This window comes from Gymnodraco acuticeps, unplaced genomic scaffold (assembly GCF_902827175.1).
Source record: "Gymnodraco acuticeps unplaced genomic scaffold, fGymAcu1.1, whole genome shotgun sequence".
NCBI classification, from domain to species: Eukaryota; Metazoa; Chordata; class Actinopteri; order Perciformes; family Bathydraconidae; genus Gymnodraco; species Gymnodraco acuticeps.
Window position 1 is genome coordinate 145,622 of NW_022992252.1, and position 14,208 is coordinate 159,829.

Below are 14,208 nucleotides of genomic sequence, written 5' to 3' on the forward strand. Positions count from 1 at the left end.
AAACAAGTATAAAAGGAAAGGGGGAAGCCATGCTGTGAGAGACAAAAGAGGCAGATATGGAAGGAATGGGACAAACACGGCATGGTACTCACAAGCCCTTGAACTTGACGTAGAATTCCTCCACCTCCACTTCCTCCCCCGACTCCAGCTGAAAAACACAAAGGTTGATAATAAGCAAATGTAGCTGTGGCGTGGTGTAAGAGTCATTGTTATACAACATGTGGGTGAGTGGCAGCAGCTTCGGTTTAACTCGCTGTGGAGACACTTCTAATCTGGAATTTCCTCACGTGTGACTTGAAAAAAGGTTGGGCTCTATTATTGCAGAGAAGTAAAAAAAATATATATCCGGCGGTGTAAAGTAACTAGGTACATTTACTCAAGTACAATTTTGAGGTACTTGTACTCTACACGAGTATCTAAATGCTATGCTACTTTGTACTTCTACAGTTCAGAGGTAAATGGTGTACTTCTACTCCACTACATGTATTTAATACCTTTAGTTACTTTACAGATCAGGATGAATGATGTGAAATATAATCAAGTGTTGAATCAGACTTTAGTTCCACCTGGAGTAAATCCACCAGCTACCCTGCAGAATACAAAGCCATTCAAACTAGCTGCACCTTCACCAGCTTTGAGAACACTTTCATGATCAATCATTATAAAACATATCATATATATTATTCTGAAATGGACCAATCTGCACAACGACTACTTTTACTGTCGCTACTTTCACTATATTTTGATGAGAATACTTTTACTTGAGCAACATTTTGAATGCAGAAGTATTTATATTTTTAATTAAGTAAAAAATATTTTTCCGCTGCTGACTATATCCTTCAGAGTTTTATTGTTTCAAAATATAGCACTGTAATATTTCTCTTTAGATTTCTCCCATGCATGCAGCAGCAGCACGTGTGTGAAAGGGAAGCACCCTAACAGCAGCTCCTTTTAAGCGCAGCCATCCACTTCCATTCACTACTGTAAGAATCACACACACACACACACACCACCATGCTACTACTACTGTAATGCCATGAATCATCAATCACACACACACGCACCCTGCCTGAGGAAACGCTAGCTTGGCGTCTGGCGAGCTAGCGTTGTGGTTTTGGATGTGGGCCAAGCCCGAGGTCAACTCTGAATGGAGCGCGTGCATGTGTGTGTGTATGTGTGTGGAGGGGGGGTAACCCATTGGCAGCTGGCTAGCAAAGGAAAGTTGGCTGGTGACTGTTTGTGCGTGTGTTGGCTCGGGATGTGCTTTCTTTAGACAAACCGTCTAAAGCAAAGCTGGGAAAACACACACACACACACACACACATAGAGTCAATCAGATGCACACAGTGCTGCAAGCGCATACACACACATAGTGAAGACAAGAACTCTCGTCTCTGCTTACCAAGTGAATACACACCTTGTGTGTGTGTGTGTAATCTGCTTAGGCCAGCTGAGGAGCGGCTAATAAAATGACGCAAACCATGACTAGGGCCAGTGTGTCAATCTTTGTGTGTTTGTCTGTGTATTGTGTTGGTGCGTGTGTCACTGTTTCTCACCTGTTTCTTGGTGATGCGTTTGACCATGATCTTTTCCACAACGGGCCCTTCAACCTCGGCCACATCCTGGAAACAAACGGAACATGTGAAGAGTTGGAGCTTCATCCAGCCTCTGCAGCACAGCAGCTACTGACTGACTTCAGGTACAACGGTCACTATACATGTGAAACTGACATAGGATCAGTGCTGGTTTTATAACTGGGGTTTGGGAGGAATACCAAACGGTACTTTTATTGAAAACCTCACTTTAAAAGTTTCTTAGTAATCATTTTTCCCCATTGACTAAAAGGATTTAAATTACATTTTGTATAAACTAAATATCAAACTTTTCCTTAAAGGGGACCTATCATGCAAAATGCACTTTTGTACGTCTTTTATACATGAATATGTGTCCCCGGTGTTCCAGGGAACTCACCAAGTGTCAGAAAACACAACGCTCTCTTTTCCTCCATACCCAAATCTCTAAAAACGGATCTGATCCAGATTTGAATATAGTCTGACGTCAGTGACGAGGAGCTCCGCCTATATGGCCAACTCTCCACCAATCAGGGGAATGAGAGGTTGCCGTGGCATGGTAACAGCATGGTAACAGCATGGTAACATGACGCTCGTGCCTCGCCACCCTCCTTTGCAGGGGGGCGTGGTCAGCTGCAGCGCATGCAAAGACAGGGTGGAGGAGAGCAAATAGAGCGAAATGAGGCATGGCTAAAATGCATGATCTGTTTGCTATTTTGAAAAAGAAAACGTATAAATATACCTTATATAGGTATGGCCCTACAATATATTATTCAAATATAGCATGATAGGTCCACTTTAAAGGGGCACTATTCTACTCATTTTCAGGTTCATATTTGTATTTGTGTCTCTACTGTGACATGTGTTGATACTTCAATATTAGTGGTGGGGCAATTGTTATGAATGTCTAGCTTCTCCTCGTTTACATCATCATGTGATTGAAAGCCCAGCTGTACCTGTTGATGTGACGACGATGGAGACTTGGGTGTTGTCGAGTCGTCGCCACTGTCATCGTCTGTGATCTTGAACTCCAGATCCTCCGTGTACCTCTTCCTCTTCACCTGGCGGCTGGAGCGGCGCTTCTGTTGGACAGAGGGAGAGTTCTGTGAGTTCAGGACGGCTTTCCAGAGTGTAGATGTAAATGTGTAGTGGCGGAGAGAGGAAAGTACAGGGCTGTTCTATTCCAAACACACTTCAATTGTATTATTCATTACTCTCTTCCATATGGTGCGGCCTGTTATCCATATTGACATCACCCAATTTGCTGGGCTGGAAAAGTAGCCAAATAATGAGTGTGTGTAAAAAGACAAGTGTAGTGAACAGGAGAAAGAGGACACACTTCTTCCGGAGCTTTCCTATTTGAATGAGAGCCACGACTCTTTATGCAGCCAGATGCTACTCTGTTTACATGGCACACGTAATTACATTAGCACATCAAACATTTATCCCTTTGAAGAGGGCTAAAGTGGAGTTCTGTTTGTTACTCCAAAGAGCACCTTACCGAACAGGAAGGAGACATTTTGAATTGTATTTGAAATAAAACATTGATGCACCAACTGAAAAGTTGCTGATAGTGCATCAGATGAACTTGGCAGTTGAGCCTGTGGTTGGTCTGTCAACAAAGCTGGTTTACAACACAAACAGAGGACAGCTTCTATCTCTACAGGCTGTGACACTGAGGGAGGTTTTAGGTGTTATGCCTGAAACAAACACTGCAGTCTTTTCTTCTCAGGAAGGTTCCTAACAGAGGGAAAGACCCAAAAGTACCTATGGGCCAAAACGTATTTCTGATCTCCTGCTATATTATGAACCACACAAAACTCTCAGGGGGTCTGGGACGATTTGCTTTCTGTCCCCAGAGTCAGAACTAAACATTGAGAAGCAGCGTTCAGTTATTATGCTCCAAATATCTGGAACAACTCCCAGAATCCTGCAGGTCCGCTGCAACTGACTACTTTGGAGAAAAAAAATGTCACTGCAAAGCCAACACATTTATATAGAACGCATGGGGGGGAAGTATCTAGATGTGTTTTGAGTAGTCCATGTATGAACATTTTTAGTCAGCACAGTTTTTCCTAAGTCCTGATGAATTCACCTTCAATCTTTCAATCCTTAACCCCATGATGTTTTTCAATGAGTTTAAGGAAAAATGATTAGGAGAAGACATAGGACCTGATTTTTGACAATTGAACTGCAACCATCTTATAATTCATTAATTTGAACAATTTGTGAAGTTTTTGATGGCCGAGAGTTGAAACGGGCTTCTAACGCGCTGCTTTCCTGGTCTGCGTGTCGTACCTGTACGCCGTCATCATCGTCATCTTCAGGAGCTGAGGGGGGCGGAGACTTCACCTCCACCTCATCGCTGACTGACGGCTCTCTCTTCCTCTTGGATTCCTTCTTAGCAGCGCTAGCCCCACCCTCAGACTCAGCCTTCTTACTGCAGTAGGGAGAGAGAAAAAAAACTAAACATTCAATAAAGAAGAAAAAAATGACTAAAAACAAAGTAGAACATTCCTCAAAGTGTTAGACATTCCTGAGTGTGTGTGTGTGTGTGTGTGTGTGTGTGTGTGTGTGTGTGTGTGTGTGTGTGTGTGTGTGTGTGTGTGTGTGTGTGTGTGTGTTGTGTGTGTGTGTGCCTGTCTGTCCCAGGGCGGTCGCCATGTTTGATTTACCCATTTAGAAATCATTAGTGTGCCTCGGGCTCTGGCACACAGGGGGTTAATATGATGAAAGACTGCAGAGAGGCGGAGGGAGCAAGATAGAGAGATACAGGCACAGAGGAAGAGGGGGGGGCAGAGAGAGACACAGGGAGGGAGAGACAGGCAGACAGAGAGAGAGGCCCCAGAAAGAGGAGGGGGGAGGGGTTGAAAGGCCCCCAGGCTTCCTCTAATCTCTGGCATGGAAAGCAAGAGGAGCTGGCTCCATCTGCGAGAGCGCGCACACACACACCACAGGAGGAAAGCAAGAGGACACTGGGCTCCCCTCTTCTGTCTCTCACACCGGCCATCAGTACTCACTCTGACACGACCAATAGTGGAGAAGCTTTATAAAACACTGACTTTCAAATAACTACATTCTGATCTACATTCAGGCTGTAACTAAAGCTGGGAGAGGACAGAGTTAGATTACATAGATCCAGTATGGATGCTACTTATCCAATGTGATTCCTTAAATCCACCATTCAATTATTTAGATTTCAACATTTTTAGCCATCTAAACCTGTAGCTTCAATCTGAAGCGAGAAGAGCAGCAGAATTCAATGCTGACCCATTAGAGGTGCACACATTGCAATAACAGTTTTTAACCAGTTTTTAACCAGTCTAACCTACCGATCCAGATTTTATTTCCAAGAACTAGAAGTTCTTCATTTTTAAATGGAGTGAAAAAGTTAAGATGCCTCAGGTTAAGTGATGGGAAGCTCTGGGCAAGGAGTTTGTTTACAGAGGATTTAATCAGACAATAGTTTTGTTAAATGTCATGCTATTTTTAGGCAATAGCATAGGTCTCAGATATATACAAATATGTCTATGAAATGTTTTGCTCAAAATACAGATCATCCATTCTAGCCATGCCTCAAATCCCTCTATTTCACTTCCTGTTTCAAAAGTGCCGATATTGGGTATAAAGCGAAAAGAAAGAAAAAGAGGGGCGGAGCTTATGCGGGAGATTCTACCGGCAAATACTGCCGTGATGAAACGCCATATCATGGATTATTTCTGAAACGGTATGGAGCTCAAAGGCTTTCTCTCTTGCCGGTTATACCACAAGGTGAGTTCCTTGACGCACCGGGGACACATATTTATGTATAAAAGACATCAAAAAGTGCATGTTGCATGATGGGTCCCCTTTAAGGCCTCATTTTGTCTAGCATTAACTACTGCTGGTCATTGCTGGTTAAAGTGTTTTACTTGATGTACCATACACTGCCCTTTGCAAAACAAACAAAACAGTACGAGGGATGATACCATTTTAACAAATGTGTTAACTTTGGACATCTGGGTGTTACAAACGTGGAAGGGAATACAGATTGTCTCTGTCTCTCTCTCTCCCTCCCTCCCCCTCTCTCCCTCCCTCTCTCCTCTCTCTCTCCCTCCTCTCCTCCTCTCTCTCTCTCCCTCCCTCTCTCTCCTCCTCCTCTCTCTCTCTCCCTCCCTCTCTCCCTCTCTCTCTCCCTCTCCTCTCTCTTCCCTCTCCCCCTCTCTCCTCTCCCTCCCCTCTCTCTCTCTCTCTCTCCCACCCTCTCTCTCTCTCCCTCTCCCTCTCTCTCCCCCTCTCTCTCCCACCCTCTCCAACTCTTTCTGCTCTCTACCTCCAACTCTTTCTGCTCTGTCCTCTCTGCTGCTCTCCTCTCCAACAACATTTCCTCTATAACCATTTTAATAAATCTACTCGTACCACAAAACATTCCAAACAACTTTAGGCACTGCTCCTGTGATGCTAACATTATCACTCCATGCTATTCATTTTAGAAATAAACAGCAAATGTATATCCCCGTCTCTTTTTAAGCCGCCGATTTGCTTTCTCCAAAACTTGTTGCCAACACTGTGAAGTCCTTGCATTTCCTGAGGCCAAGTTGAAGGATCAAATACTAAGAAATGATCACATGACTTGAAGTCATATCTGATTTGAGATGTGGGAAGTTACTAAGTACACTTCTTCAAGTACTCTACTTAAGTACAATTTTGAGATATCTGTACTTTACTTGACTTTGATGCTACTTTTATACTTCTACTCCTCTACAGTTCAGAGGTACATGGTGTACTTCTACTCCTCTACAGTTCAGAGGTACATGGTGTACTTCTACTCCTCTACAGTTCAGAGGTACATGGTGTACTTCTACTCCTCTACAGTTTAGAGGTACATGGTGTACTTCTACTCCTCTACAGTTCAGAGGTACATGGTGTACTTCTACTCCACTACATGTATTTAATCCCTTTAGTTACTTTACAGATGTGGATGAATGATGTGAAATATAACCAAGTGTTGAATCAGACTTTAGTTCCACCTGGAGTAAATCCACCAGCTACCCTGCAGTATACAAAGTCATTCAAACTAGCTGCACCTTTACCAGCTTTGAGAACACTTTCATGATCAATCATTATAAAACATATCATATATATTATTCTGAAATGGACCAATCTGCACAACGACTACTTTTACTGTCGCTATTTTCACTATATTTTGGTAATAGCCTACTTTTCAAATTGCTTAGTAACATTTTGAATGCAGGACTTTTACTGTGACAGAGTATTCCTACACAAGATCTGAGTTGATTCTTCCACCTCTGTCTGATTTCAAACTCTTCCATAACACCCTGAGGAAGTTTGCAACTGTGTGTTTCACTCCACTTTGTTGTAAATCAAACTGCAGCAGCTTGACCACAGAGCGTGAACGTTGTATCAGCTGATTTCGCGCAGTTCTCCTGTGTGTGCACACGGCGACCAACTCTGTCGTCCGGTGATCTAAGCCTCTGCCTCCTGTAAAGCTTCACAGGTCCGTCGGTTATGTCCTGCGCGGCTCGGCCAGCTCCAGTTCAATCAGTCATAGAAAGTCCGAAGAGTTTTTGCAGGGAGCGAAACGGCAACGTAGCTGCTTAATGTCTTTGGGTTTTTTGACATGTCTAGTAGTTTACTCCATTGAGTGTTGACAAGAAACACGTGTAGACGAAATATGAGTTTTGTTTTGAGGTACGCAAAGGTGCGTAGTGACACAAGTGACATTACGCAATTCAGATTTTTGCCGCGCATGCATATCTGCGTACCAGTTATGTGCACCCCTGACCATAGTTAATGTTGGTCTTAAAGGAGGAAACTAGCCAAGAATGGAAGAGATGTATTGTAACTGAGCCAACAACTTCACTATCACAAGTTAAAGGTGATATTTTAATGTTGTGTCCATTCAACTTTCTATTAGCCCCAAGTGGCAAAAACATCTGGTTATTGCAAGTTTGAGGAAAATATAGTTTTAATTTCTTAATGGGCATTTAATTTGCCTGTAAATAGTTGAGCCTTGTAACTCAGAATATCAGATAACAAATCATATTTGCATTCATCAGCAGAATTCTGTTATTTTTTAAATAGAGATGGTGCTCTGTTATCTTAAATGTATATTGTCCATCACATTCTAAGCAACCATGTTGGTTCTCATTCTGTACACCACTAACCCCCCCTCCAGCCTGCAGTATACTTGAGGGCTTGTAGCCTGGCACACACACCTGCTGGCCAGCTGTGGTGTGTGTCAGTGTGTGAAGGGGGATAAAGGATAGACAGGAAGCAGAGCGGGGAAGTAAAATATGAGGCGGGAGAAGAAGAGAAAATGCAGAGGATGACCAAAAAGAAGGAGACGGGGAGGGGGGACACCTGCTGCCGTGATGAGTCATACCACTGAACCCTAATGTACTCACTAACCCATGGCAACAACAGCACACACACACTTTGTTTTTTTAAGAAGGGCTGTAGTTGCACACGTCTGCCTGCATGTCTAACTTGTTTGTGTGTACTGCAAACAAATCAGACACACACACACCCGCACCCACAGAGAGATAGGGAAGGGTGTGGCGGCTGGGTTATTTATAGATGTACTTCCTCTGAGAGAGGTAGATGGGGAGGGAGTGCGACGAGGGAGCGTAGGAAAAGAGGGATGGCGGGAGAGAGCAAGGTCAAAGGAGAGGAGTGAGCTGACCGGACTAGTAAACCACATGATTCCCTCTGGATCACACAAACTTAAAACGCTCTCTGAAATCACGGTTTAGTCACATCCCTGTGAGGACCTCCAGTGTCAATCACAAACATCCATCAATCATGGAAAAGTCATCTTTATCATTTCAAATATGAAATATTTGTTGCTATGATTTCATGATGGTCCTATATCATATGAATGCATCAGATGGACCCTCTCCTCTCCATTTATGTATAGACATTTCTGTGGTTGAAATCCTGTGTACATGAAGGCAACAACATCATTTAATTTAGGAGAGTGTGTTTAACAACTGTAGAGAATCACTGACATGCAAGTTGATGGTACCTGAACTTTTTGTGAAAATGCAGAGCTAATACGACTTGTGGTGACATTGGCCCAAACTAAAGGAATGGATACCTACAGCCCAACACACGCCAGTGAACGCTTTAGTCTGCAGGTGTAAAATACAGTGAGCAGAAAGAACACACTGCAGTGTGGTGTGGCCCACATGAAAAACTCTACAGTTTTGGGGCTTATTTCTCCACCAACATCTCACACAAATCTCCCCAGAATGCAATGGAACATATGCATGTGCTGGTGGCCCCCCTAAGAGGACTTTCCCTATACATAGTGAGACGTTTTAAAAAGCTAATTTTATGGCCTAACCCTTTCAAATTAAGTCAGAAAAGTATATTATGACATTTAAACAAAAAACTATTCAGTAATAGCTTACTGCATTAAGAAATGATATGGCCTTGAAATGAAATAATGTCATTAAAAACCAAATCTCCACACAAACTCACTGTAAGACTTCTTTATGGGGATGAGCCATGACAAATTAAGATCCTAAACTTCATGAGGGCCACGCTGAACCCAATTAAATAATATGGAAACTTGATGAGCAAAAGACAAGATGAGACAGCAGAAGAAAGAAACTCCTCATCCTCAACACATGGCATCATTCAGGAGAACAGAGGGAAGATTTGAAAGGACACCCTCCTCTTCAGCAGGAAGAGGTGGTACTGGAGGGGGGAAAGGAAGAATAAAAGAAGAGATAGTTGGTCCACCATTTTAGAGGACCAGTGAATGGCCAGCAGCCATTATTATGCTAAATTAACCTGGGAGCTCCGGGCCGCCACTCAAGATGGAGGAAAGCCTGACAACAGATAAGCGCCGGTTTACATACACGCTCCCAGAAAGGGCCCGAGCGTGTCCTCCCCCACCCCCACATTTCCTCCCCTCGGTGGTGGCTGTGGAGTGGTCAGCGGCATGGCCTTCATTATCATTAGACGCCATTTTCTGCCACAAAGATTCCTGCGAACCCCTCCCCCAACACACGCCGGCCCCCTCACTGCTTCACCCACACTCACTCCAGGACCCCCCTATTCCCCACCTCTGACTCTTTTCCAGTGAGCAATGCATTCACACACACCTCCCCCAGCACTGACCCCTGCCTGCTGCTTTGGCCCTCCCTCTTCCTCTGGATAAAAGGGGCCGAGAGGAAGGGGAGGGAGACTGAGGGCCGGGACAGAGAGATGGGGGCTGCCTGACACATTCCTCAGTGCGATCAAGTTTCACAAACAGTCCTGCACAACGTTCCACTTTTCATACAACACATCTATAGTATTTTATTCTATTTTTACGAGAATGTAGTCACACACAGTACGTCGTTTTTTGGTATATCTATATATTCATGTAGATATTGCCATATTTTTTATGTTATAATACTTTTCTCAAAATACTTTTTTATAATGACTTTTTTGGTTCCTTTTGTTATAATTGATCTTCTTTGACTGTTTATGTATGCATCATAGTCACCAAGGAAAATGGCTCATATGTGTAAACACTTGTAAAGTAGGCAATAAACCGGTTTTCGATCTGATCACACAAGTTCAGGAAATAGAAGAGGTTGGACAAGTGTTGACCAGAAAGGAGAAGGGGGAGAGAAGTGAGGAGGAATGAGAAGAGGCAGTGATACGCTCTGTGTAGACTGACTGAACCAAAGCACATATCGACACACAGCCATAAGTGCTAGAAGCTCCATAGCTAATCTATATCCTGCACAGGAAGTTTGATCCATTCACACTCCTTGGAAGGTGACATGCTAATGTTGCGTTCCAGTTGTACTGGGAAGTGGGAACATCAGTTCCCAGTCAGACATTTCAACTGGAACGCACCCCGAGGTCGGACTTCCTGCTTGAAACTCGGAGATACCTCTCCATGCCCGAGATCACCATTGAAAATGGACTCTCCGCATTTGAACATTGAGAACACTTTGATAAAGTAACATGTTTAGCTCCTCTGTATAATGTGTGTCACACTAAATCAACTGTACATGTGGTACTGCTCATCTTCTATCTGTAGATATCATTCTTAGGAAATAACACTGTCCTCTCATTAGGATTTGTCATTTTCTCTGTAGTTGGAACTTACAAAAATGATATAGTCTCATTTTATAGAAAGATAATTATAAATGCCACCATGAAAACTAACAGAAAATAATAGAAACTACAGAAATGCAACCAGAGCAGCATAGATGAACAGAAGAAAATGAGGGACTAAGTATGTTTTCTTACAATGGCTGTTACACATCAAACATTTTACCATTTGGCAGAAGCAGCCATGCTCTTACTGGGAAAAAGCTGCAAATTGCAGGTTTGACTTATGTATAATGATAACGTCTGGGGTATTGACTTCCTTTATTGGAGTGGCATTACCAGGAGCTAACAGACAATGTTCTGCCTGAAGACGGTGTTTAATGCTACTCTCCACCTGTCACTGATAAACAGTCATTTTATCCCTGATGTTCAGTCTCTATAGAAGAAATGAGATGGATCCTGAGATGTGTCTGTGCTCCATGCTTTACTAAGCCCTGTGATCACTAAGTGTGTGTGAGTGAGTGTGTGAGTGAGTGAGTGAGTGCGTGAGTGTGTGTTTTCAGTAGGAGTCATTAGGTTTCAGAAATTTAGAGTCAATACATTTTCTTAATTTGGGATGCACTAAATTTAAATCATTCCAAGTACTTATAGGTGGAAAACATAGAGCTACCCCTGTGTAGTTCATGCTGCTAAAAGGCTCTGAGCTGCATATCACCCAACCAGGAAGCTGAGGAAGGTTTACTTCTGTCAGCTGGTAGAGTAAAGATGTTTAGCTAGCTTTAGATGCTTCAGAAACAGCCGACACACAATGCTGATGTAATGCTGCTCCTACCTGGTTTTCTTGGGGGTCTTTGTCTTGGGTGTGGAGCTCTTGGTTTTCTTCTCCTTGGGCTCCTTAGGCTCCTTGGGCTCTTTGGGGGTCTTGGGTGTTTTGGGCGTCTTCGGGGTCTTGGGCTCCTTGTCCTCTTTTCCCTCTGCCTTCTCCTTTGGTTTCTTTTTGCGTTTCTTCTTCTCCTCCACCAGTGGTGAACTTCCCTCTACGTTTCCTGTGCCAGTAACCTGTTCACCCGCATCACTTCCTGCTCCAGGGAGTTCGGACTGTACGTCCTCCTCTCCTCCGGCTTCTCCCGTCGCTGCCTTCTTCTTCCCTCCATCTTCCTCCTGTCCATCCACTACTTTAGCTTTCTTCTTCCTTTTCTTTTTTGGCTTGGTCTCCTGGTCGCTGGGCTGCTCTGTGCTGATAGGCTGGCCGGGGGGGCCGCCACCGACCGTCTGCATTTCAGGAACCAGTGAGGGGTTGGTGGCTGAATGCTGAGAGAGCAGAAAGGGAGCAGTTAGTTACAGTTTTTCAGCAACCATCACTAAACGCCAGCAACACTGCATCTACTGCAGACAGTAGCAACAGGTCAGATGGGAACATCACATTACCCTACGTTGTGGACACTAGCTTACTCCCGCCTGACTCGCCGCCCTCGCCCCCGGAGCAGCAGTCTTCATCGCCCGAAACTACGCCGCCTCTCTGCGGCCCGCAGGTGCCAGGATACCACGGCAAAACAGAGCCTGCCCAGGTGTATCTAAACAAGTACCCGCCTGTACAGTGGGGTTAGGCGGTCATTTTGCAGCTCGTGGTATACAAATAGACAATGGCTAGAATATTCATGTGAAAATAGTGCCATATTCTGCCATGCCTGAAGAAATGTTGGGTCAAATAATGCATACAATAGCACAGATGCCTTCACCACGAATGGCTACACAAAGATCTCAAATCCCAAGCTTATCAACGAGCTGATGTTGCAGCTGAAATGTTCTCCAGGTCACAAAGTCAACCTCACATGATGATGTGATCCAGTTTTCAAGCACAGTAAATATTCTCTTCCCAGAGTATATGATGGGACCAAGGTGATGATTTAGTACATGGTAGTGTTAATTTCGTCAGCTATTTTTTTATTTAGTTTAGTCTTAGTCCTGTGTTAAATTTCCTTTTTAGTTTGAGTCATATTTAGTCACCTTCATCCTGTTTTTATTTAGTCAAGTTTTAGTCGACTAAAAGTCTGAGCATTTTAGTCTTATTTTAGTCAAAGAAAACTAATTATTTTAGTCTACTTTTTGTCAATAAAAACTGTTGAGTCTTTTTTAGTCATCAGATTATATAGAACATTTCAGTCAAACTAGTCTAGCCAAAAACAATAATTTGTCATTTTAGTATATATAAATAAATAAGATTATATCTTGTCCTTATTTGATGAAAAACACAGGTTGAATGATTAAGCAGCTTTGCAGAGAGTATCTGGTCAGGTTTGTGGTGTTTTTACCAGCTGTGTTATGGCCACATTGCTTCCCTTCTGATAAAACAATGCATTCGCTTTTTTTCTCCGCCTCATTGAAGCGAAAATGGGCCCAAATATCACATCGTTTCTTTCTCCCAAGCAGTGGTGGCTTTAGACTTTTTCGTTGTCAGTCATTTTGACGGACAGGATCGTAACATTTCCGTCATAATCCATTATTATCCGTCGAGTGCACAATTTATCAATCACTCGCGCTGACGGGGCAGGGGGGGGGGGGTATTCGGTTAACGCGAGTGCGACCACTGCTCCCAAGCCCTGTTGTTGCCATTTTATTTTCTGTTAAATAAGGTTAGTTAGACCATGAGTTAGACCCGAGTCTTCTTGACAGTTCATATTGTGCCGCTGCCCGGTGTAATTCAAATGTACCGCCGCGCTCAGCACAGACAGACAGCTGCTGCCCAGCCGCAGCGCCGGAAATGGAACTGCTTGGAGAAAACCTGACTATCAGAGATGTAACGTTATCTTTGATAATATTTTGTCTCCTCATTTTTCGTCAACGAAAGTAAAGAGAGATTTTGGCATAGTTTGTATTTAGTAAACTACATTTTCGTCTCGTCACTTTTCGTCAACGATATTGCATGATGATTTCGTTGCAGTTATTGTTAACTGCCGTCGGTGCCGTCTCGTCATCGTCTCGTTTTCGTCACGGAAAAAAAGGTCGTTGACGAACATATTTCGTCATAGATTTAGTCAACGAAATTAACACTAGTACATGGTTTTAATAATACTTTTGCTTTTCAATGTTTGCCATTTCAAACCATGAGCTGGTTTAAATCATATTTGCCTTGATTTACAATATGTTCTCATTTGTTTTATCAGTCCAGTTTTGAAGCTTTTGTGCTTGTCTTTGCCACAGTCCACTTTGGACTATATGAGATATTTCAGGATTGCACTTTTAACTCACTTGAAATGTTCTCACTTGCTTGGTTTCAAAACATAACAAAGGCCATAATCTGTTCATTGAGGACCATCAATGCTAATTTTCATTGCTGTTGCCGGGCAACACTATTGCTCATGTAAACCTACTGCTGCGCCCCCTGTAACCTCAGAGGCACCCCGAGTCATTTTGTTCTGGAGCCGGGCCTGTACACGGCCATATACTAAACACACTACAGAGCCCATTCCGTGTCCTGTTATTGTTTACTTCCTGTCTGCCTTCTTCTGGTGATTTATCTGACGTCCAGCGCTCCGTCTTTTAACCTCTTTTCCTCTCTCTTTCTGGATCCTCCTTA

The 14,208-nt window shown here is 43.4% G+C and overlaps 1 protein-coding gene across 1 annotated transcript in view; it reads right to left on the minus strand.

Moving 5' to 3' along the window:
* chd7 (chromodomain helicase DNA binding protein 7) overlaps window positions 1–14,208 on the minus strand; it is a 92,736-nt gene that overhangs the window by 46,804 nt on the left and 31,724 nt on the right. Inside the window, 5 exon segments of the mRNA XM_034206876.1 lie at window positions 93–148; window positions 1,557–1,622; window positions 2,528–2,653; window positions 3,870–4,011; window positions 11,464–11,942. Of these exon segments, the coding sequence (XP_034062767.1) occupies window positions 93–148; window positions 1,557–1,622; window positions 2,528–2,653; window positions 3,870–4,011; window positions 11,464–11,942 (869 nt within the window).